Source organism: Eulemur rufifrons, chromosome 7, assembly GCF_041146395.1.
Source record: "Eulemur rufifrons isolate Redbay chromosome 7, OSU_ERuf_1, whole genome shotgun sequence".
Taxonomy (NCBI): Eukaryota; Metazoa; Chordata; class Mammalia; order Primates; family Lemuridae; genus Eulemur; species Eulemur rufifrons.
Window position 1 is genome coordinate 178,246,567 of NC_090989.1, and position 26,695 is coordinate 178,273,261.

The following is a 26,695-nucleotide window of genomic DNA, read 5'->3' on the forward strand; positions in this document are numbered from 1 at the left end:
TAGGGAAGAGCACATTAGCACTGCTGTGGTGCTAGAATCTGTTTCTGCACATTCGCCAGGTTCTTTCCTTTCATCAGGGTATATTAATGCACCCATTACAGCTGCACTTGAATTTAAAATCTCTCTCACACACACACCCACAAACACATACACACACACTCTCTCGCTCTCACCCCCAGATACAACCCCATACATAATTTCCCTCCTAATTCTTCTGCCTCTAAACAAATCTTTCAATTCTCATATAAGACAATAATTGATTATTTTAATTCTCATTTTCCTTACATCAATAATAGCATTTAAAACTGTTTCCTAATTAAAAACTAATATTTTTCTAGTATATTTTTTTCAAATATTTAGAATATATCATGAGGATCATTTGAAAGCAAGTCTCTATCACTGATACCAATGAGAAAGTGCATGGACAATTTTGATAAGTTGATATTGATTTTAAGATGATACTTGTTAAAAATGTGGGAGTAACTACTTGGGATCAAATAAAGGCAGAAGAAACTAGATATTGTAATTCTATAAAGTGAATTTTCTGCTCCCCTTTCCTCCCCCTGCTCCCCACAACTGAAATACCTTTAATATAGAGGTAATTGTCTCATATTGCTGATTTTACTGAGTCAGTAGGGCATAAAATAATTTTTTAAATATCCTGTTAAAACATGGAAAAGCTAAATGTTGGTTGAAAAATATAAGAAGTGTCAGGCTTAGCACAACTATTATGGTCTTTTCTTGTTTCCTCTGTAGATGTTTTTCTTGGACCATACTACAAATAATTATGCATGAGCATTTGATTTTATTGTTATAAATTTTATTAGAATAATAGAAAATAATACATACAGATAACCATAGGATACACACACAGGAATTTAAAGATAAACTTTATACTTTTCAATATGAAACAAAGTACATATCTCATGGAGATATATTGCTAGAAACGACATGAAACAATAGAGCAATCATCTGGAAAATGAAAAGTATAGGAACATATTATAGGAATTACTAAATAATAAAAAGGTACAACTCCATTACATGTAGCATAAAATACAGGTATTGGAGAAAGTATTTCCCCACTTTTTGACTGGAAATAGCAATGGTCATATGAAATCTACTAGTCATTCAGATTATTTCTAGATATATACAGTATATACAGGCCTTACAGAGAAAGTTATAAATATTTTTCTCCTTTATGTATAATGACTTTATCTTAAATCTAATCTCTAAATGTAAAGTCTCACTTTATGGCGATACCAGAATTTTGCTAATTTTTAATCTTTCTTGATATCTGAACTGTTGGTTTCAAATTCTGATATCTTTGCAAGTATGAACAAGTGCCTACAAAATGTGAAATTGGTCGGAAAGTGGTAAAAAATTGATTTTGCAATGTCAAACACTCAATCTGCTGATTTTCGTATATTCTTTATATATTGCTATGAAGTCATGTCTTCAACAATTCTTTGCAAACCACATACTGAAAGACGAGTCATACATATCAAAGTCAGAAGCATTGCCTTGGTTCCATCACAAACCTAACTCAGGAATGAAAATGCCTGCCAGACTCACTCTGATAGGTAGTGAGATTTCATTAAAAAACTATCTCTGCCATCCACAAAAGAGAGGATTCCCTTAATGGAATTGGAAATTGAAATGAAGGTTTGTGTGGATTTTGTTTAATATTTGGGTTGAGATTCAGGTCATTCCTGCTTTTCTCTTCCAGGTTTTAATAAAACCTGAAAACTTATTCATAGGTGTGAAGGAAACAATTCCATTTTAATTTTTTTTTTAATTTTTAAGAAAAGATAAAATGTGATCATTTCCATTTTTATAATATCATTGAATGAAACAGAAAGCATTATCTAGAATGCGGAATCCAAGCTTGAAAAATCTAGGTCGGGTCTCATGACTTTTCTATGATTAAATAAATTCATGGTAACAATTTGCACGAGTCCATTGCATTTGGAGTGGCAAAGTACTTACACATTTCCTTTTTTGTCTTTTAAAAACTAATTCATAGGACAGAGGCTGATCAGATGGGTATTATCATCTCCACATTTTATAGATGAATAATTGAGAGGTACGGAGAGCAAAGACATTTGTAAAGTCTCACAACCATTCAGTAGCCTAACAAACCAAATATCATTCTGCTAAGCTCCAGAGTAGCATTTTCCAACACCCTTTTGAGTCCCCTGCCACCACCTTCCAACAGGATTTTTTTAATGATGTCCTTGAGGATTTAAATCAGCATTTCAAAATGATACTGGCTAAGTCTTACAAATAATGCCGTTAGAATGGGAAAATAGCATTTTTTAAAATAAAAGAGTTTTTCAATGGGGAAAAAAATGTGTGTGTACATATGGGAGTGTGTGAGTCTTCACCCATAGGCAGTGCTTAAACTCATAGCTTAAGAACATTTATATCAAAAGTCTGAAGTATGTAATATGTAAATTCCTTTGGTTCATCAAGTTAATATTAAGGCATTTCAGATTCCCCTAAAAGGATTTATTGTTTTTTTTATTATATTCATATTTTACCTATAATGAAGTAGAAAGTTAAAAATAAGAGTTGAAAAAAACATGCATCATCACTGCATTTCATGAAAGCACTTTTTTTGGGTAACCAATTAACTTTCCAATAAGTAATAAAAAAGAGTTAGTATCACCACAGGGCATTTACAGTAAAGAACAGCACTACAGGCAGATAACTTGATATAGGGCGGACACTGGAGATGGCTGACGTGGATCCTCTTGCATCCATAGCTGTCAAAGATGACAAAGAGCTCATTAGTATGGACAGGACCAACACGCAATCAGGGTCCTAGAGACTGAATGTCTGTGTCCTCCCCAAAATTCATATGTTGAAATCCTAACCCCCGATGTGATAGTATTAGAAGGTGAGGCCTTTTAGAAGTGACACAGAATCTGCTGGTACCTTGATCTCAGGCTTCCCAGCCTCCAGAACTGTGAGAAACAGATTCCTTTTGTTTACAAGCCACCTGGTCTATGGAGTTTTGTCATAGCAGCCTGAAGGGATGAAGACACAGGACAAAAGCAATGGCTCTCCTATCAAAATCACATCATGACCCTACCCTGGGATCACAAGTTGTTATGAGCCTTCATTTTATTCATCGATGTAGCATATACTAGTTGCCAAGAGTATCTATACAAACACTAATGTGTTTGAGTTTTCTTAAATGATTCCAGGCTTTGTTTACCTACTATTATTTAACTTTAATTGAAATTGGAAAAAACAACTTAATCATTTTGAAAACAATTATACTTGATCACAAACAATTCTGAGATAATTCAATGGTTTAATTAAAGCAAGCTTCATTGGGTAAGGAATTGGAAAGCCTGTGCTTGCTTCTATTTTATGCATTTCCAGAAAAATTATTACATATAATAAAAAGTATCATCTAAAAAAAAGCCATCAATAAAAGCTCCATTTTCATAGAGATGGCCTTGTGCAGTCACTACTCCATGCAAGCTCAGCAAGACAGCAGAAGTCAGATGAAAGGCTACTTTTGACTCAGCAGCCCTAAAATGTTAAAAAATAATGTCTATCCCTGCAAAAGCATAGAACCTATTTCTTTTAACGGTGCCACTTTGTCCATATTATAATGGTAACTCTATACCTTGCACTATTCAGAGAACAAGAAGCATGTGTTAGTAATTTTAAAACCTAAATTAATCATAATAAATTAAACTTAATTCCCGGTTTTACTCTATTGAGGTGCATACAGTTTTAGAAATGTCTGTAGTCTGAGAAGGTTTTTACACTGAAGAACTAAGTTCTAAGTAGTTCCCGTTTTCTCAGTACAGCTTAGTTTGTTTTAGTCTAAGTATAGTTGTCTCTATGATTCCACAGAAAGACAAAATTCCTCCAAGTTTTCATAGCTCCCTTTCTCTTCAGTTGGTAATGTCAGTCATTTTGTCTTCCAGGATTAAAGACAAAAGGTTCAATCTTGGTTGCCCAATACTATAGACGAGGCTGGTCTCAATGAATGGAAACAGGGAACAAACTTATTTATGTCACTAAGAACTGCAAAATAGAATATGAAGACAAAATGGGCTCTGCAGTACTTAAACTGAGGCCAGAAAACCCCAGACCTGGGATTTAAAAGTGAAGATAAAATTTCTTCTACCATCGGTATTCATAAAACATATATACCAAAGTCTGTTTCCCTTAACGCTAAAAGTGTAATTTCTATAGTAAGATAGGTTTCATTTGGATGAACTTCCTTTGAATTTACATTTTTTTTAAAAGGGTATCTTTTGGTTTGGCACTCATAAGTGGTTTATGACCTTAACAATGTTAATTTTTCTATTTAAAAATTGATAAGACTTATCTATAATTTGTAGGAGGCAAATGATTGGAATATTAAAGATCTTAAAAACAATGTGTGGGTTCAACATTGCCCTTGAGAAATGCTTAGGGAATGTGCTTTTTATAGGCAACCCAAAGGCAAATTTAGGCATAGCTCAGAGTGAGGAAAAAAATCAAATTAATAAAGTTTTGCTAAATAGTTTTTGACACCTTTGCCTTCCGGTTTCATTTTTCTTCCTATTTTGCACCACTCTTGAGTTCCTCCTGAGCTCACCTCTCATATTCCAAAACCTCAGCCTGTGGATGAAAGGCACCCGGGGAAGAAAGAGTGGAAGGAGGGACTGTGATTGACCCGCCTTTGGAGGGTAGGAACACTGACGTAAACAAAGGAAACAATGGCTTCAGCCAACTTACTGGTGATTCGTGGAATCCTGATCTGTTCACTACTCGTCCCATCCCCTCCGTCTGTTGTGGCCTTGACTTCAATAATGTAGTCCTCTTTAATGGGCAGCAAAAGTTCAGCTGAAGTTTTATTTGTGTTCAGAACTTGCACATTATTTTGACTGCTAGTCCTATAGAAAACCTAAAATGCATGCACAGATACACTTATTTATTATATTGCCTGCTTTTATTTTCTTCGCAGAACTTGTCACTCTGGAACTACCTTATTTTGTTTGTCTTTCTATGCCCACTAGAATATAAAGTGCATTCACAGCTCTCTCAATAGATCTTAGATTAGGGATTAGAACATAGCAGAATCATACAGTTGTCAAAATCAAAAAGGGTGGGGAAAGATTGAACTTTTTCCATGAAAGAGCTCAGGTGGGTTGGGTGTTGGTGAGGCTGGAGAGGGAGGGCAGTGACATACAGTTTGCATCCTGAATGCCTGATCAAGGAGTCAGACACAATACTTTTAAGAAGTACATGGGTGAGCATCAAAAGCAACAAACTGATTAACACACAATTTATAAATATTGTGTCCAAAGTTCCCATATGAGCAAAATTATTTAACTTAAATCTATATTTAAAACATAAAAGATATTTTGGAAAAATATCCATTGTATATAAAGCTTGATATCTACGTCAAAATTAGATTATAGAAACCATATCATCAACATTTAGAAACATTGATTTAAGCCGGGAGCTTCCCTTGGAAAGTACTGCCAACAGTAGGAAAATAAAGCACTGCAAATGATACGACTTACTTTATATCCTGTTACTTCTGATTCATTCTCCATGGCTTTAACTTGCTCCCAATTAAGTAACACTTTAGTGTCTGTGGCATTCCAAACAACATTTCCGGGTGGCTGACTGGGAGCTTGAAATGCAAAATGAGAAATGCAAACAGATTTGAGCATGGAGTGCCATGTTACAGGGAGGAGGTAAATGACTGTCCCAGGAGGCTAGTGGAAGCAGGGCAGTATCTCTTTGGTGAGGTATGGTGTATCGATGGAATCAGAAAAATGAAGAGTAGCTAAATTTCCTTTTAAAAACGCATTTCACTTATACTGTGAGATCATTCATTTTACCATACTCATCACATAGTTTAGGGGCATTTCACACTTACTGCACTGTATCTCCCGCAAAACACATTGATAGTGGAGATAAGGAAATCCTTTTATCCACCACTAGAGGACCACTTGGTGATGAGCAGAGGGGACTGTTGTGACACACAGGGCCAGAGAAATTGCCAAATGAGCAGACTACAGTCACACAAAATGAAGTGTGGATGATTTTTGAGCCAGCCTTGTATGATGAGATGGGCAAAACTGGAAGCAATCAAAACTAAGAATTACTTAAATTTACTCCCATGAAGTAATAGCTACACACATGAGAAATGGCAATGGAGAGTCTATATTTTCAAGTCTTCGTTTTCCAAGTTAAAATCGATTTTTGAGAAAAATAAGGCAAAACACCAAAAAGTTAATGAGAATTCCACTAGAGAATTAATGAAACTCTCTGAGGTTTATAAACATGGATTCATAGTTTAGTTTCTTCTCACGAACACTGGAGAGTAAACGCATGCTGGGTGTGGGGTGGGAGGTGGTCGGTAGCATTTGTCAATAGCAACGCAGACAGGGCACTGAAAATTCAGTGTCTTGTCAATCTCAGAACAACAATCATAATGTCATTCATTGAACAATGGCACCGCAACTGCCCCAAATAGTGCTGAAATATGTTGTATTTGTGGATTTAACCACAGAATCTGATTTGGTGAATTGAATTTGCAATGGGAAGATGATATAAAAGATTGACTCTCTGTAGAAATTTCTAAACATTGATTCATGCCATGAGGGGAATACAGCTGGACTTACAGATGGGAAGAGCTCAAATGCCTTCCCATCTAATGACACCACCAAACGAGACTGTATTCCCCGTGGATTTTTGTGCTTACTGTCTCCCTTTTAACACTATTCTATGTTGCTTCAAATTTTTGTGATCTGGTATTAACAATGAGCTTAGGTCAGCTAAGACTGTACAAGCTGCAATGCTTTGATAACAAACATAAATAAATAATAGCAGTGGCTTAGGGTTGAAATACTAATGACCATGTTCTGGTTGCTCAGTCCAAATGATATGAATGCACAATTGTTAGAACATATTCCCAAATTCTGTTATTCCCTGTGGCCTGACAGCACTATAAAAAGACAAGTTTGACTTGATGCAGCTAAGATATATTTCATCGTGGTTTGTTCTACTTCAAGATGAATGCTTGGATGTTATAGAAAGTTTGAGTAATTTTGGTTGAATTACCTATTCTAACACCAGCCTTGAAAGAGAAATGACTGCAAATATAACATTGGGGTTTATCCTGTTTGAGTCCCAAAATAGATGACTTGAATGAGTTCAGCCTGAAATAAATACTTTTGAAATGACAACAAGAAAAAAAAAAAAAGGAAAAGGGAAACGAAGGGAAAAATAAAAGGTTTGTTCTCTGCCTGACTGATCTTTTTGAACATAGTGTTTCCTGAGCCTCAGATACTCATGCACCATTTTTGTCGTTTTTCCTATTTTTAAAAAATTGACTCGATTTAAAAAATATATAAACATCTATTTTAGCCTTCTGTCAATATTTACAAAATAATGAGCTTGATATACTAGTTAGATTTTTGGAGTACTCTCTAAAATAAATAAAGCCAATACTTCATTTCAAAATTTTAAAAATGTTTGTGAACCATCTTAAAATCATCTCTCTTACTATCACTCATAAGAATAACACCATCTTGGACATTCTGGACCAGACAAACTTTCTTCCATGTTTAAAATTCTATTATTGTACAACTATGCTTAGTAAACATCTATAATGTGTTAGGCATTTCAGAATGCTCTTGATGTAATATAATTTACTTAATCCTCATTACATTGCATTGCAACAATATCCATTTCTGTACATAGTTCCTTTGGACCCAGAGAGTTAAGGAAAAAAAAAAAAAAAGATTGTATACTCATGTTCATAGCAGCATTATTCATAATACCCAAAGTGTGGCAGCAACTCAAATGTCCACTAACAGATGACTGGATAGACAAAATGTGGTGTCTATATACAATGGAACGTTATCCAGCCTTAAAAAGGAATGACATTCTGATACATACTATTAAACATCAACAAACATCGAGGATGTGCTAAATGAAATAAAGTAGTCACAAAAAGACAAATACTGTATGATTCCCCTAATATGAGAAATTTAGAGTAGTCAAACTCATAGAGACGGAAAGTAGAATGGTGGTTTCCAGAGGCTGGGGAAGGAGGAAATGGGAATTGTTTGATGGATATAGAGTTTCAATTCTGCCAGTTGAAAGAAGTTTTGGAGCGCTGCACAGCAATGTGAATGTATGTAACACTAATGAGTTGCATGTTTAAAAATGGTTAAGGTGGCAAATTTTATGTTATGTGTACTTTACTATAATTAAAACTTCAGAAAAACTTGCTAAGATACACAACCAGTGAGAGGTATTATGTGGATCCAAACCAACTCTGTTTAATTCCTCTGCTCCTTGGGAAGGTGTTTTTTTTTTTTTTTTTTTTTTTTTGCTTCTTACTGATATTAGGCTTGGCCATGGATCTTATGATTCCCTGTCCATAGAAACACGTATTTCCCCTTCTTACTGGCATCTCATAGACATGAGGCTTCATCATAGGACTTGTTTCAACCAATGGAATAGGAGCAAAAGGGAAATGGTCCACTTCCAAGTGGTAGCTTTAAAAACCACCGAAGAACATGGTTTTTGCTTTTCTTGTCTTTCCCTCTGTCATGAGACCAACATGTCTCAGAGCTTTGCTTTTCCTTCAGTCTGAGTCCTGGAGTGAAGATGGAATGGATCAGGTTTGAATCTTACTCATGATGGATGAGTAAGAAACATTTGTAGCTTTAGGCCACTGAGATTTGGGGATTTGTGGGACTCCAACCTGGACTAGCCTAATCTGACTGATACAGCAGTTAAGCAGTATTTAAATGACTTTGAAGCAACACAAGGAACTTTGTAAAAGCATGGAGCCATGTAATGAAGTAGGAATGGGCAGGAAATACTTGATAGCTTATCTTTTCTAAGATGTCTAATTTTACCTTTTGTATTCTAACTTGTGTGGAAGTGTAACCAAGAATACGTTGATTGAGTTCCAACATTTATTAGATCTAAGTTGATATGTGGTCTACATTTTGAAATGTTTTGGAAATCATTTGTCAAAATTCATATCCTGCAGCTTTTTTTCTCTGTCAACTCAATTTCTCTTGTTGATAGTATGCTAAAATAGGAAAAAATGTTAAAAAACAAATTCAAGTCTAGTAAGGAGGTGGAATATCACTCAATTTATAGCACAATGCTAACGGACAGGCTATAAAATTATTTAAGTACTATCAGATGTTACATAACAAAATATTATCTTGAAAAATTTTTATTGTTATTGTCCCTCATGATGCTCTGTGCATTTGATTTTCAGACTCCTCAACAGCAGCTTTATAAATTTTACTTTATAAAGTGATTACTGTCATATTACCATGATTGAATGAAGCTGGGAAGCAGGAAATATAAGACTTGTCCACCAATAGGAAAATTGTGGTGTTTATCACAATGGAATATTATACACACAGTTATGATACAGTGTATGGATAACTAACTATACAGCATAATCTCCATTGTATAGGAGAAACATTTCATAGAACATAAGTCTGGAGAGAAAGACAAAGGATATTAATGAAGATAAAAGTGATAGGATTATGGGCGATTTTAATTTTCTTCTCTACAATTTTCTTTTTTTCCCAGATTTTCTACAATGATTATGTTTTCCTTTATATAATAAAAAAGTGGAGGTTGTGAAATTAAAGAATACTATTTTCCAGAGTTTTCAATGGTGATGTCTCCACAGTGGTTACAGTGAAGCTGGCATTTGCTTTCAAAATATGAAATTTTAAAAACATATACTTGCTGTGTGATTAATTATACAAAACTCAGGATGTTTCTTGACTCTTTTTTCCTTGGCCACCTGATGGTAATAAGATGACTTACATGATAAACGGTTGTTATCACCAGTAGCTAGAAGGTACACTTTGCACTTGGACTTCGCTTAAGATGATCATTAACATTTATAATTAAACTGCTTAAACATGGGGCATTGTGCAAAAGTCAAGTAGCCAAAAGCCACTTTCTTCCCAATAATGAGATGTATTTGTCTTAGAATCATTGAAACTGTTATTATTGGGTATAATTTCTTATCATAGGAAATTGACTCAATATTTTAAAATACAACAAAAACATCTACTTTTCAACTCATCTGACACTTACAAAATGGTGGCCTTAGGGTCCAACCTACACCACCAGGAAAGGTCTATCTTTGACTTTTGGTTTTCAATGTCTGGGAATTTCGTTGAACAAAATTTCCCCTTCTTTGGATAATAAACACATTTGAAATTGTAAGCTATAAGCAGAAAGAACATTTACAATTGTCTAGAGGATTCATAGGCAAGTGGGGCAGATTTTTAAAAAAGTGCCAAAGCTTTTACAAAACAACTTCTTAAGATTTACACATTTGGCCAGAGGACTTACTTGATTCTATGTTAGCTAGAACTTCCCTTTTAATTCTGATAAAGATACTGTTACATTTCTTCACAGCTAACAAAATCTGGAATGACTGCTGAAGCCCATAGACAGGGGAAAAAACACTCCTAAATTTGAGGAATGCACATTAATAAGCGGTGTATTCCATCACTGTATGTGTGATTTGTGGTGTGTCACACACAAAGATGGTTAGGTCACATGCATATGTGGGATGTGATACTCAGAAAAGTCAACAAATAGCATTCAGTCACCTAGAGAGAAATTCCCTTTTGGTCTTCCCATGACTTTGAAGAGAAAGTTGGATTTGATGGCGACTAGGTCTTCCATATCCTCTCAATACTAACGTCACAAACAAAAGAGGGAGCAGGTTTAGATGTTTCTGTAGGCAAGAGTATGTTGCTAATCTTTGAAACGGAAGGTGACATTTTTTCACTGCATTTATTATTATTTTTTTTTTGGAGACAGAGTCTCGCTCTGTTGCCCGGGCTAGAGTGCCATGGTGTCAGCCTCGCTCACAGCAACCTCAAACTCCTGGACTTAAGCAATCCTTCTGCCTCAGCCTCCTGAGTAGCTGGGACTACAGGCATGCGCCACCATGCCCGGCTAATTTTTTTTTTTCTATATATATTTTTATCTGTCCAAATCATTTCTTTCTATTTTTAGTAGAGATAGGGTCTCACTCTTGCTCAGGCTGGTCTCGAACTCCTGACCTCGAGCCATCCTCCCGCCTTGGCCTCCCAGAGTGCTAGGATTATAGGCGTGAGCCACCACGCCCAGCCTTTTTCACTGCATTTATTATTATTAAACTTATTTTGTTAACATCTATTTATGATAATGATATTGGTTCTCCATTTCTCAGACAGAAAGTTTGTTTCCATTTTCTTTTAAAATTTATTTAAGTAATAATGGTAAATCCATCTTTAACAAAAGATATTGGGTACATATTAGTACAGGAAACTGACAGAAAAGGCAAAAATTGAGAAGGTGCATTGCATATAAAATTGGGGAAACCTTGCATTAATATAAACACTGAGCCAAAACTTAGACTGGATGATTATAAAATTAAGTTGTGTATATGAAAACTTTAGAACTTTAAAATTATGTGTTTCAGGAAGGAATATTCACTTTACCAAAACTCTCTGAAATATTCAGATTCATATTCTTTTAGTGTTCATCTTACTCACATTTCCTTTTCACTTCCTGAAGACACACTTTATTGGTCTCCTTAAATTCAGACAACTGATTTGGGTTCTACTTACATGGATGAGAATTTCATTGGAAAGAACAAAAACTCACATGCAAAATGGATTGTGCCATTTAATATTACTCTATTTTCCCAAGTAGACTCACCCGTACAATAATTAGTGAAGGCATAAAAAGACACATCCCCGGGGGATTCTGGGCATGTGATCAAGGCCAGGCCCATCAAGTTTTTCTAACCACTGGCCACAACAATTAGTTCAGAGATGGACATTAACTGGAGATGAGCCAATAAGGAGCCCAGTAAGCTCCGGAATGATCAGGAAGGAGTGGCCCACCTTTCCTGGAGTGTTTGGCTGATAGAAAACAGTCCTAGAGGTGCCCGTGGCAATACTGCTACTCTGCAGAGGGAACCTGGTAAGAGTGATGCTACTATGGAGCAAATATAAGAGACAGACAGAGCCATCATTTATTCAACAAATACTTACTTACAACTATGATTACTCAGACACCAGAGACAGAGTGCTGGGGATAGAGCAATGATCAAATTAGGCAAAATCTCTGCCCTGAGGGAGCTGACACTCTGGTCAAGGCAGGCTGGGGAGACAATGATAAAGTAAACATGTATAAGATGTAGATGTGTGGTGGCTCTAAGTGCTGTGCACAAGAATAAAGTTGGGAAGGAGGCAGGGAGTGTCTGGAGAGGCGGTGGTCAGGTGGCACCAAGGCTAGAAGAGATGGGGAGTGTGTCACATGGCTGTCTGGAGGAAGAGTTTTCGAGGCAGAGGGAACACCAAATGTAAGGGTCCTGCAGTAAAGTGACACGAGCGAGGCAGAGAACATCAGGAAATGAGTTGGAGCAGGAACTGGGGGACGGACCGTGTGAGGCCTTGTTGGGCATTTTAAGAATTTGGCATTTGTCTGGTGTAGGATGGGCAATGACTGGAAGGTTCCTAACAGGGGCATGACATAATCAGGACCACTCAGACTAAGGGAGGTGGGGACAGAAGTCAGCAGGATGGTGAAGGGCCACTGACCCGCTCCCCTGGGAGAGACGGAAGCAGCTTGAACTGGGGGCAGCAGTGAATGCAATAGGAAGTGGCAGATTCTTCATATATTTAGAAGTCAGATTCCAGACCAGTTGTAGAGTATGAGAGAAAAAGAAGAGTCAAGGGTGACTCCCAGATTTTTGGCCTGCGTTACTGAAATAATGGAGTGGAATTTACTGAAATGGGGAACAGTGTGGTAGAGATAGGTTTTAGATGGGGTGGAAAGAGCAATCAAGAGCTGTTTTATTAATAGAAATATTCAGTTTGAGATCTTACTGCACAACTCTTAAGGATGTTGTTTTGAGTGCCTGGATCCATCCATACTGAAAGTCAAGATGACTACTTGACTTTTCAGTTATAAAAAGCAGAATATTTGTCCTACAGAGTCTTTCTCACAAACTCTGAACACAAAACTCAATATGTTTCCTTTTAGAAACCAACACGCTCCATCATTTTTAAGCCATTTGCAAATTTTCCTCATCAGTCCCTTTAGATGGAAGATGTTAAGAGTTAGCTCTCTTTGGGTTGCAAGTGACAGAAAAGCCTTCTTAGATTGCTTAAAGAGGCTAATTAGTGTTTATCTTAAAAATACTTTTTAAAAAACACAAGTATTTGGATATCAAAAATTAAGTGTTTAATGAAAGCTACAGTACTTAACTTGAGAATCCTTGTGTTATTTTACCTTAATCAGAAATATCACCCAAGATCTGTATTGATATAAAACTTTGCATGCAGAATTCCATAATGATGAGCACAAAAACCTTGCACATTTTGAGCAAGACGGCAAAGAACTACAGCATGTGTTTTGAATTCATAGTGTGCAGTCAAGAGGAAGTGTGCTTGATTAATAATAGTACTTGAGGGTGGCCTGCCTTTTTGGGTTTCTTTCATCCATTCAACATCTAATGAGTAGTTCCCATGTGCTGGGCACTGGGGATGGGTGAAAAAGACACAGGACTCTCTCCCTGCAAAGTTTACAATCCATAGGAGAAAAAAGATGGCAAGCAAGTAATCAAAAATGTTATTTTAATTCTTTATGCCTGAGGCAGATGGATCATTCTCTTCCTAGTGATAATCACAAGAACCTTACCAAAATTCTTAACTAGGATTTGAAGCTAAACCACATCAAAGCTTAGGGTGACTATTAAGAGCTACCAGTAACAATATTATAAATGGCTATAAAAGATTCTGGTTTACTTGTAATTTGGTACATGCTTAAAATATTATTAACATAAAATTTTAAAGTAACACATGTTCTTCATATACAATTTTAGGATGATTAGGGATTTTAACTATCTGTATGAATTTCGCACCCAATGTAGGAAGTGTTCCCTAATAACACCTACAGATCAACATGCAGACTCCAGTCGAATTGCAGCAATAGGAGTGCATTATTTTTGAGAGATTTTATCCAGTTGTTGGAATTCCCAACAGACTACAGCTCCATGAACATAGAAGTCCTATCTACCTTTGATCACCTTACCCAGTTCTTAAGCACAGAGAAACATCACAATAAATACAGTGTAAATGAGTCATGAATATTCTAATTATATGGTTGAAAGACAGGATAACACAGTGGTTAAGACTGGATTTGTATGCCTAACCTGTTATTTACTCTGTGATCTCAGTAAAGTTACATAAACTCCATGTACCTCAGCTTCCTTATCTCTAAGGTAAGGATACTAATAGCTTCCAAGGCATGGTGTTGCTGTGGGAATTAAGAATCAATATATGAAAAGTGCTGAGAATCATAACTGGAAATTGCTCGTATTAGCCATTAATACCATAACTAGCATCATCACTGTTATGTGCAAATTTGTACTTCAGATTGGGCGTTTATATGCTATTTCTAAATTATAAAGCGATTTTTCTTTTTAAAATTTTATTTCATTCATTATTATCATGATATTTCTATTGATTTCTAATCAGTCTCTTTCTTCTGTCTTACCAATTCACTAAGTTCTTCACTGATTCTACCATGAATGACATCACACTGTCTTTTACAACTATAATTTCCCAGCAAGTAATCAAGTCAATAAGAATTTGTGATTGATGCTGTGTTTTGCATATATAAATAATAAGGTATATTTAAGCCTTACTAATTAAGAATTGTTTTTGAGAAAAATCAAACATATTTAGTAAAAAGTTATATATATAGAATATTTTCAGTTTCTGTATTTCCAAACCCATATGCTCCTTGGTCTAATAAGAATCATGTGTTATGAATAAGTGGTTGAGTCACACTCCCCCTAATAATTAGTTAAGACTAATGTCAAATTATTACGTTAGTTGGTTGCTAACAAACGGATGTTACTAAAGGGATTGAAATGGTTTCTTGCTAAACTTTTGCTCTGCAATGCTCAATATATTAGCAAGTTGTGGCCATACTGTTTTCTATAGATGATACAAAGATAAACATATGAATTCCTCTGATCAAATTAACACTGGTTAATTAACATTTAAAGTACTGGAATTATGCTTTATATATATTTTAAATTATTCACAAAAATGCTAGCCAATCATTCAATCCAATCATATTATTGGGATTTTTTAGCAATTTTAGCCAACAAACATATGTTTTTAAAAAAATTGTGAACGATATATGGAAACAGAAATACATTGATGAAACTGGTGACTAAGCATAACTATCTCATTCTTATATAAAGCGAGTTAAGCAAACGTTTTTACTAAATTAAGAAATTTTGAACATAAATTAAGAAAACAATTTCCTGCAAATAAAAGTATCATTGTGCTAAAGTTACCCAATCCTGGCATGCCCCACTTTCCTCACCTTTAAAATGGAGATAACAATGATACTCCCCTCATGTGGGTAATTATGAGGATTAAATGTGGAAATGAGCATAAAGTACTTGTGACACAGAATATTTCCAATCAATATTAGCTATGATGATGACAATGACAACAGCAAGTCAGATGGTTGCATTGTGAGAAGGCAGCAACACAACACAAAGATTAAACATACAGTGTGCTATCAGTTTAACTGAAATATGTGTGGGAAACTCCAAAATTGTTAATCACTGACTTCTTGGAGTAATTATAACTCATAATTGGACTGGCGCATTTAGCTGTGAATACATAGTTAACCAAAACTCAGCTTTGAAGGCAACACTGACATCTCTGGTTAGATTTTTAAAAGTATCAATATATTCATTCATGTGGACCAACACCTTCTGATGATAACCTTTTAATGTACAGCGCCATTTTTTGAATAAAATAGAAAAGAAGAGTAAAGAAGAAAAAACCTCCTAATTCTTTGGCATGAACTTACACTTACCAGAAATCCTCAAGTTTTGGGAAACTAAAAATACATGGAAGTAAACTCAACTAAGCTCATGACATTTAAAAAAAAAGGATAGATGTAGCTTAACACCCACACTAAGATTTTGCAAAAGGTGCACATGCATTTTTACATGGATTCTCTATCTAAAGATTTAGGGATATCATGAAGACAAGTCTATGTGGGGCTCTGTGTTTACAAGTGTTTGGAGTTACGTTTGTATGATCCAGTGGGATTAATGACTTGGGTGTTTCATTTAAAATGATAAAGAAGGCTATCACTTTTTAATGCAAACTCTTTTCCTTGCCATTCAAAAAATCAGAATATACGTACGAGTTTTCTTGGTGGTAGCGTTAACTGTGGTGCTAAAAGGACCGGCCCCAGCGCTGTTGTAAGCCCGGACGGCTGTGTAATACGCCAGGTTGCTCTTCAGGCCCTGGAGTCTGGCTGACGTCTCATTTCCTGCCACTTTCACTTTGCTTGAAGATTCCTCCTTTCCTCCACTATTCCAGTACCGCACCTGGTGGATAGAAGACATCAAACCTGCTAAGGTTTGACAAAATACTTCCCTTTCCATTCAGGGATTTTCATTAAAACGGGTTCTGTGATTTATATTCTTGTTCGTTCCAAAAATATTTGCCGAGGACCTACTACGTGCTAGGTGCTGCATTAGGCTCTGTGTCACAGCAGTGAAAATAGAGAAAAAGGACTCTGGGAGGAAACAAGTAATAAACAAGTAATTTAGGAACCAGATAAATTCAAAGAGAGTAAGTACTGAGTATGACCAGACTATAGCATTATAAATGGGAGAATGAAGGGAAAAATCTGCATAGCTAACAGATTGAGCTGCTCCCCTTTCTCAACCTTTAATCAACTCAGACCAAGCTTAGCTCCAGAATGTTGGCAGCCATGCATGAACTCCACTGGCGATCGGAGGTTCCTTCTGTGAAGAAAGTGAACTGTCAGAGAAAAGACCATTAAAAAGCCAGCTGGCCACTGGATCATCCCACAGCAATGGCCAAAAGTCGGCAAGCCTACCTGTGTATGCAGAGCTGCAGCAGGAAAAAAGCAGTTAAAAGAGTTGATTTTAAATGTAAATACATATTAAAGTATTTGTATGTATGTTTCATTATTCTGAACCACACAAAATGACTTTAGACCTATTATAAAGACGGGTGCATAAACAGTATCAAAATAAATGACAAAGGAGTGATAGAAAGAAGAATAAGAGTAGAAAAAGAAAGATAAAAAAAAGTTTCCTTTTTTTACTTTTTTGATATTTTATTTAAATTTTATTTCAGCATATTACAAGGAAACAAATGTTTTTTTTTCTTTCAATGTTTAGAACATTTTATTAAACTACAAAATTGTTGGAATTAATCTGAATAGAAAAACATAGTAAATATTTACAAAAACATTGATAACATCACTCAAGTCACACATGTAACAATGTAGAAAGGTCTTAAAAAGTTTACAAATTGAAATTATGGAGACTTCCCCAAATGGATCTAAAAGCTTAATGCTGAGCATGGATGGCATCAATACAATATATAAGACCTTGGAGCAAACATTATCCCCAGTATCCTTTAGCTTTTTATAATACTGTTAAAATAGTGACCGTCTCATGGTCATTTTCTTTTCTGCTTTGTGTTTTGAGTCTGTTTTTTTTTGTCTTCAAAGCCTGATGTTAAGCTCTTCTGGACTCTAGAGATAGTTATGTGGTCACTTCAGCCTAAATTGTTTATTGACCATTCATTAAGGAAACAAATGTTTAGGTTACGTATATTGCCTTTGTCCCATCCAAGTCAGAGCTTCAAGCGTGTCCGTCTCCCAGATGGTGCACACTGCACCCATTAGGTGCGAATATACCCATCCCCTCCTCCCCCTCAATCTGCCCAACACCCGTTGAATGTTACTACTATATGTGCACTTAAGTGTTGATCAATTAAAACCAATTTGATGGTGAGTACATGTGGTGCTTCTATTCTTGTGATACTTCACTTACTAGAATGGGTTTCAGCTCTATCCAGCATAATACAAGAGGTGCTATATCACCATTGTTTTCTGTGGCTGAGTAGGACTCCGTGGTATACATATACCACATTTTATTAATCCACTCACGTATTGATGGGCACTTGGGTTGTTTCCACACCTTTGCAATTATGAATTGTGCTGCTATAAACATGCTAGTGAGAAAAAAAATACATGTTTCCTAACCACCTCCAATTTATGCTATAAAGTTTTGCTATGCTTTGCTAGAAAGTTGGATTGTCCATAAAGTAAACACAAAAACAAAACCACCAGCAACAAAACATACAAATCAATGGGTCATGAAAAGTGCGACTGTTCCTTGTATAGGAATAAGACCAGGCATTACCATTTGATTATCTGAAGCAGGAGCTGGATGGTTAACATAAATATATGAAGCAGCCTGTGTACCTATTAAAAGTGTAGGTATTGGCCGGGCGTGGTGGCTCACGCCTGTAATCCTAGCACTCTGGGAGGCCGAGGCGGGTGGATCGCTCAAGGTCAGGAGTTCGAGACCAGCCTGAGCGAGACCCCGTCTCTACTAAAAATAGAAAGACATTATATGGACAACTAAAAATCTATATAGAAAAAATTAGCCGGGCATAGTGGCGCATGCCTGTAGTCCCAGCTACTCGGGAGGCTGAGGCAGTAGGATCGCTTAAGCCGAGGAGTCTGAGGTTGCTGTGAGCTAAGCTGACGCCACGGCACTCACTCTAGCCTGGGCAACAAAGTGAGACTCTGTCTCACCAAAAAAAAAAAAAAAAAAAAAAAAAAAAAAAAAAAAAGTGTAGGTATTTTTTGTTTTTACTTTGTAAAGAAACAGGTTTTTTCTTGTCCTTGAAATATGTGGCTTTCGTGTTCTGTACATCATTTTTCTACTCTTGATAGCAAAATATAAAAATAAGAAATCATTTTGCTAATCTGTACAAGTAAAGGGCAGTGTGAGCACAAAGAAAATGGCAACTGATCTGCAGTGCTCAGAGCCTCGGAGACCATAAAAACTTGGGACACTGTGGCAAGCGGGATGGCAAAGGGTCGTCTTGGGGATGGAACTCCCACAAACCACTGGCTCATTGGGGAAAGTGAACCTGGTGTTTACAGATCTTATGTTTTATTTATTTATTTATTTATTTAAAGAAAGCAGAATCCGGATTTTAATGTGAAATGTCCTAAATTTAGGGTTGGTTCAATTTTTTAAAGATACTGCATGGATTACACAAAATGTGTTTATGGGCTGCATACGGTAACCAGTTTTAGTCCTCTGGGCAAAAGACACTAGAAGTTACTGTTTTTTGAAAAAAAAAATGAACAAGTACAAAATTTTCTCTTAAAAAATATAAATCTCAGAGTTTTTAATAATGATCCAAAATTAGCAAATTAATATTGTACTAGGTCAGTATTTTCCATGTATATGTGTATATGGAATTATAGGCCCCCTTAAATTCATACAAAATGCTGTTTTCATGTTGGTATTTACGTGAATTTCTCTTGGAAAAGAGTTATTAGTTTTTATAAGAATTTCAAAAGGAAATGTGAGCCCAAATGATCAGGACTAAAGTGAATACATGTTTTTGTTTATTATATAAAGCTATAAACAGTTAGTTGGTACTAAAAGTTTGTATATACTCTAAACTCACCAACATTAAACATTATAAGTATTGTTAGATTTAGATGACTGCAAAATGATAAGACACTCTCCCCACCCTTGAGAGCACTGTCTAGTTTTTAACTAAAGGTGACACATAATCAATAATTATAATAAAATGTTATAAACAGCATGGAAATAGCATATGTTGGGAAAATCACATAAATATGAACAATAATAATTCTCACTTAAACAGAAGGGACAGTAGTGGCATGGCAGAGTTACATAACTCAATCAATATCATACTGTCTGTCTCTTGCTAAATTCCAATCCCTGGGCCATTCTTTTTCTGATATATCAAATTACTTCAATAAATGTTGCCCAAGAAAGCGTTCTTTAGGAGACTGATCTAAAAAAAGATAAAAATAATTTATAATTTACACATAGAATCTCTTTCATAAATCCATTTATAGAAAGTACTTGAAGTTTCTTGATAGCAGTATGTTTTGAAGTACTTTAACCAATTTCCATGTATCAGAATGAGAGACTTATTTTTAGAACTTAGTTGCTGAGAGCTATTAAAAATATTTAGACACAGAGAAAATTTGTACAAAACTTGAACATGATAGATAATTAAAATTGATTACATAATCTTAAATAGCTTTACTTAAAGAATTGAATATACATGCAACTAAAACATAAAGTGGTGTCCTTAATATTGCTGATTTTCTATAAATATTAAATTATGTAGATGAAAAATTTTGCTTAAAAATGTTTACATAAGTTTAGATCAATTTTTTAAAAGAAGGAAAGACCCAATTTTTACTGTCAGTTGTGTTTTGGATTTAGATAGTAAAAGTTTTGTACCGGAGAGAACAGAAGATCTCTATGCTAATTTGGACTTTATAGGCACAACCACAATAAGAGATGGAGAAGTAAAAGTGTCTAGGCTGAAAGAATAAATTTTGGAAATGTAATTGCTCAGAAAGAGTTAACATGAGGCTGACAGAACATGAAAGTAGTTTCTGCAAAAGATGAGCAGAGAAATAAATATTGCAAGCCACATGAGGAACCCTCAAACAAAGCAAGCAAGCGGACCCGATCAGGGGGAGACTAGCTACAACACACTGATCTGAAATGGACTTTAAATAATTCTATTTAGAATATCCAGATTTATTAAAGAAGGGACTAAATCTATCATGCAAGAATAGGAGATAAAGAAAAAGAAGATCACACAGATTTGAAAAGTCACAGGAGAACCTTTACACCTAAAAATTACAATTATTTAAAAAAATCAAATCAGTGATAGAATTAAGCTGGACTTATGGTGGAAGAGGGAATTAATTAACCCAGAACATAGCCTGGACAAAGACATAAAAATTATGAAAGGAAAGTTGAGAGACACTGAAGATAGAATAAAGTTCCAACCAGAGCTCCAGAAGGAGAAATTAAGGAAAAAGTAATAAAGGGAACGTGGCTGAGAATTTTCCAGAACTGAAGAAACACAGGGATTTTCATATTGTGAATTCACTCTGAGTTTAGTGTGGGAAAAACAAAAGGCAAATCCACTGCAAAGGAGAGGATGATTAAAACTGAACTGTGGGCACCGCCAACGAGATCTCACACCCACACGCGGGCCCAGACGCGGTGTCCCGGCAGCGGCCGTCACTGCATCCCGAATGCAGCTCAAGCAAAGTGACAGGCCACGTATGAAAATAGCAGAAGGCTATGTTGACCCTCATTTAACCTTGGGTGAATCTTCAAAGTTAAGAGGGGCATTACGTGGCCTGTGATTTCATGGGAGATTTCAAAAGTGTATGTGGGAGACCAAGGAGTGGCCATGTGGGGGAGTGCTTACCCCTCCCCACAGAAAACCTGCAGAAAGATCCCAGCCCAGGGCCTTAGCATGCAAGTGTTTAGCCCCCACTCCCCAACTCTTGAACAGCCCTCCCAGTTTGGAAAGCCTGTCGTGAACCTTCTACCAGCTGTTCCCCCTAGTGGCCGGAAAAGCAACTTCTGTATACCATGGAATATTAGCCACAAAAAATGATGAACTAATATCTTTTGTAACAACATGGATGGAATTAGAGATCATCCTCCTAAGTGAAATATTGCAAGAATGGAAAAACAAACACCACAGGTACTCACTATTAAATTGGAACTAAATGATCAACACTCATGTGTACATACAGTAGTAAAATTCAGTGGAAATCAAGCAGGTGGGATGTGGGGGGATGGATAAATTCATACCTAATGGATACAATGCACACTGAGTGATGGACACACTTACAACTTTGATTCAAACTGTACAAAAGTAATTCATGTAACCAAAATGTTTGTACCACTGTAATATTCTAAAAAAAAAAAAAAAAAAGGCTGGGAGGGGTGGCTCACACCTGTAATCATAGGACTTTAGGAGGCTGAGGCAGGAGGATCACTTGAGCTCAGGAGTTCGAGACCAGACTAAGCAAGAGTGAGACCCCGTCTCTACTAAAAAATAGAAAAATTAGCCAGGCACAGTGGCATGTGCTTGTCGTCCAACTACTTGAGAGGCTGAGGCAGGAGGATGGCTTGAGCCCAGTAGTTTGAGGTTGTGGTGAGCTATGATGATGTCATTGCACTCTACCTGGGGCAACAGAAGGAGACTCTGTCTCAAAAAAAAAAAAAAAAAAAAAAGACTGAATTGTGGTTCTCAGCCATTTTTTGTTGCTAGACACTTGAGTGATCCAGGTTTCTTCCTGGCACAGTAGTTAAGTCCCTATGCCTCGGTTTGCCAGTGAAGACGCGCTCCTGGGAGGGGAATTAACTACGTTATCTTGGTCCAGCATGTAGCAGGAAGTGAGGATATTAAGGCGGAGTCACATACCTGAGACAGGGGCTTGTCTGTCTTGGTTATCACCATAGCTCTATCACTCAGAGCAAAGCCTGAATACTAAGCACTCAAGAATATATTATATAGTTTCAAATAGCTAGGTGGAGAATATTGAATGTTCCCAACAGTAAGAAATGATAAATGTGTGAGATGATGGATATACTAATTACCCCGATCTGATCATTATGAATTATATGTATCCAGACATCACTATGTAACTCATGAATATGTACAATTGTTATTTGTCAATTAAAAATTTTAAATGTGAGTGAAAGTGACAAAAAAATATCGTTGAACCCTTGAATGACTTGAACAAACACAGTTTACACATGCCTCCCTCCTTCCTACTGAGAGATTCAGTGAGCTAGGTATTCAGGTTCTAATATTATATGCATCTATTAAGCACCAAAACTCTAATTCCTTTTTTTTTTTTTTTGAGACAGAGTCTCACTGTGTTGCCCAGGCTAGAGAGCTGTGGCATCAGCCTAGCTCACAGCAACCTCAAACTCCTGGGCTCAAGTGATCCTACTGCCTCAGCCTCCCGAGTAGCTGGGACTACAGGCATGTACAACCATGCCCGGCTAATTTTTCTGTATATTTTTAGTTGTCCAGCTAATTTCTTTCTATTTTTAGTAGAGACGGGGTCTCACTCTTGCTCAGGCCGGTCTCAAACTCCTGACTTCTAGCAATTCTCCCGCGTTGGCCTCCCAGAGTGCTAGGATTACAAGCATGAGCCACCGTGCCCGGCCAAAATTCCAATTTCCTGATGAGAGAATATAGTTTATTTTTCCCTCAGAATCATGAAAACACTTCACAAGGCAATATATTTTTATCTGGGTAAGTAAACAGAAGCAAAGTTGAGGAATGTCAGGATTAAAAATGTTATCTCTATTTCTGCAAGTAATTTGGTTATTCCAAAAATGAATATTCCTGCTCTGAGGAGTCCTTAATATCATTGCATCAGAGATTTTACTTAATTTAAAATTAAAATAAAATGTAGTTTATGAAAATAATGTATTGAAAAATGGCACCATTTTTAGCCATTAAAGAACAGGTATTAATTTAGAAATACTCTTAGTAGACCAAAATAATTAGGTTTAGACTTACAGATTTTCAGAGAGACAAATATTTTAACTTAGCTGTTAGACCAGACACATTTAAATAAATAGAAGCCAGGGAAAAATGCATTACGGGTCTTTTCAGAAGACAAATCCAGATCTATCTTCTCTTCTTTCCTCTGCTCTCAGCCCCAGAGAGCTGGCCAGTTTGAACTATGTTAGTCCAGCTTCTTTGCCTTCGGGTTTCTCGCTGTATATAGCTAATAGGAGGCAGGAGGTGGGAAGGTGGAAAGAGAGGCTGGGATATTTATTTCCCTGCGTCCCTCAGTGCTGAATCACGGTTTGGTAGGTACCTAATAAGTACCATTTGGCCAACTCTCACTCCAATGTAACCAAGCTTTGTGCACACTCAGGGAGTCTGCATGACACTCCTTGAGTGCATTTTTGCCTGCCTTACGTTTATTTAAATATGTTTCACTGGTCTGTATTCAGTTTAACCATATGTATTCAACTTGTGCTAGAATGAAGTTAAGTCTTCACCCAATTGCAGGGAATTAGACTCAATGCGTATGTCTTTTGTTTTCTAATGGGATTTTCATATTCTCAAAAAAAGTACTCAAATATTTGACATCTTTTTCCATCTAATTAAAATGTTAGGAACTAAACACATTCTGTGCAGGTGTTTGGAACAGGAGGCTGGAAGAAGGCATCAGTGACGTTTCAGTCTGGCATTCTGTTATAGCATGATAGCATGTTCCTCTTCTAAATTAAAAAAAAAAAAATCTATGGGTTCCCCCCAAGATACACTAATCTGTATCATTTCACACGTGTAGACTTGTTTCAATCACTTATCAAGGTCATTCTCCCAGATTTTATTCTTTCAAAACAGAAAATGACTTTAAAGGAAAGGACTGCATCTACGGTGCTGAAAGTTGGGGGCCTTTCATTCCTCAGGCACCTGCTATTCATGAACTGAAAACCTCCTGCCTCCTCTTAATCACGTCTGCATCTCTTGTTCCCATCCGAAAGGGCACCGGGAAGATCTGAGCCTGAGCGTACCGGCTTAGCAGATAAAATAAATTGGAGCCCAGGGAAATGAGCTTCTCAGCTGCTGCTTGGTCAAATCAGAAAGAAAATTAGTCTCGATGCTAATGATGATGTGTGCGCAGCATGCCACGTGGCACACGATCAACCCGCGCTGAGATGAGAGAAAGGCAGGAGCTAGTAACAATTTTAACGCCAAACTGGGGAAACTGCAACCCAGAAAGTTAGCCACATGACTGATAATTAAATACTCTGCTAAGTCGTTTTTCCCCCCAGGTTAATTTTAAATCATTACTGAAAACTAAGAAAGGACGTATTTGTTATCTTGGTTGAATTACATGAATTATTTCATAAGATTTTCAAAATTAGGACTTCTTTCTCTCAGCTTGTTTCCTTTCTCTTTTTACTTCCCAAGCACTTGAGGAAGGAATTTTTAATGCTTGTTTCCTTCCGCTACTGTTTAACACTACATCTGGGCATTCTGTTTGCTACTCTTTACACACACAGGCAAGATGCAATGCATTTCAACCTGTAATTAACTTCAAGAAAAGTCCTATTTTTCTCAGCTCTTCTCATTTTTTTTTTGCCTCCCACTTTAAATGGCAACACCAGCAGCACCAGAAACCGCAGCCCTGGGGTCACACACTGGGACTGTGCTAAGTGTTCCTATGTTACTTCAATGGCTTTCAATTTCTGTTCTTTCAGTGCAATCTCATCCCAAAGCTCAATATTAAAAACAGAGACAAGTGGAAGCGCAAGTCTCTTTGGACCATTTTGACAATGGTTGCTTTATCTCATTTAAATCTCAAGTGATGTTGTGAGTTATTGGCTATTATTATCTCTATTTTAACTGAGCCTTGGAGAGCTTTAGGAACTTGCTCAAGGACAGACAGCAGTAGGACAGCAGAGCCAAAACTGCATTTATTCAATCAATACATCATTTGCGCACACCTCTCGTGTGCCAGACACTACTCTAGGCACTTGACACACAGAAGTGAACAAACAGGCAGAGTTCCCTGCCCCATGTGGACTTCATATTCTAACCTAGCAGATTTGAATGCAGATCTAATTCTAAAATGGTGTAGACTTAACTAGACACTATGACAGCTCTATGATGATTCTTTGATTTTGTTTCAATTAAATTCTCTTTCCTTACATGACCAACAATGGTGTAATTCTACTCTCTCATAAAATATCCTTATCTGGATGATTCCTTATGACCTTAAATTTATATAGAGTTGTGTGTCACTTAACAATGGGGACCTGTTCTTAGACATGCATCATTAGGTGAATTTGTTGTATGGACATCGTAGGGTGTACTTACACAAACTTAGATATTTACATCTTACCATACACTTAGGCTATACAATATGGCCCATTGCTCCTAAGCTACAAACCTGTGCAGTACTTAACTGTCCTGAATACTGTAGGCAATTGTAACACAATGACAAGTATTTGTGTATCTAAATGTATCTAAACATAGAAAAGATACAATAAAAATATGGTATTACAATCTTATGGGACCACTGTCACCTGTGCAGTCCATCATGTACTGAAATGTCATTAAGTGATGAATGACTATATTAGAAAATCAACACCTTCCTGCCTTAAGCTGTCCAACAATCGCCAGCAACTGCTAACACTCTTGTCGTGCTTGGAATCTCACAAGCCATTTATGTATATTCTCTCATTTATTTCTCTTAACTATTCCACAAGTTACAACTAGGTCAAGAATTGTGATCCTGTCATATGGCTCATAAAAAGGCAAAGTTATCCACAGTGAATGCACATCTCAGTGCCCCATCTGAGGAGTGCCAAATGTGTTCATTTATTTTCTTTAAATAAATTTGATTTAACATTGAATCCCACATACTGCTCAGCTAATGGCAGATCCAACCACAGTCATTTCTGGGGCTTCCTTCCAAAAGCCTTGCCAAGATAACTTATTATTCCATTTGATTTGATTCTTTTAGTTCTAGCAGTTCAGGGCCATGTTTGGTGAATGGGAAATCACTGCTGGGCATGGGAAACACAGTCATCCCTTCTACGATCTTGCCACCAACCTGGACACTGCCCATAGAAAGACGTGGGCCCCAGAAGGCTTTGTAAGCCCCAGACATTTATCTCTTCCAAGGTCATCTGAAATTGCTCTTCTATTTTTTCCTCCGTCGCCTG

General features: G+C 36.6%; 1 protein-coding gene across 1 annotated transcript in view; it reads right to left on the minus strand.

The window, feature by feature from the left end:
* Positions 1 to 803: 803 nt before the first annotated feature.
* The window catches only part of CNTN3 (contactin 3), a 246,561-nt gene continuing 220,669 nt past the window's right edge, over positions 804 to 26,695 (minus strand). The window contains exons 19-22 of the mRNA XM_069473823.1: positions 16,267 to 16,453; positions 5,538 to 5,650; positions 4,747 to 4,915; positions 804 to 2,765 (exon numbers count right to left, since the gene is read on the minus strand). Coding sequence (XP_069329924.1) covers positions 2,665 to 2,765; positions 4,747 to 4,915; positions 5,538 to 5,650; positions 16,267 to 16,453 — 570 coding nt within the window. The 3' untranslated portion in view covers positions 804 to 2,664. The remainder of the gene's footprint in view (positions 2,766 to 4,746; positions 4,916 to 5,537; positions 5,651 to 16,266; positions 16,454 to 26,695) is intronic.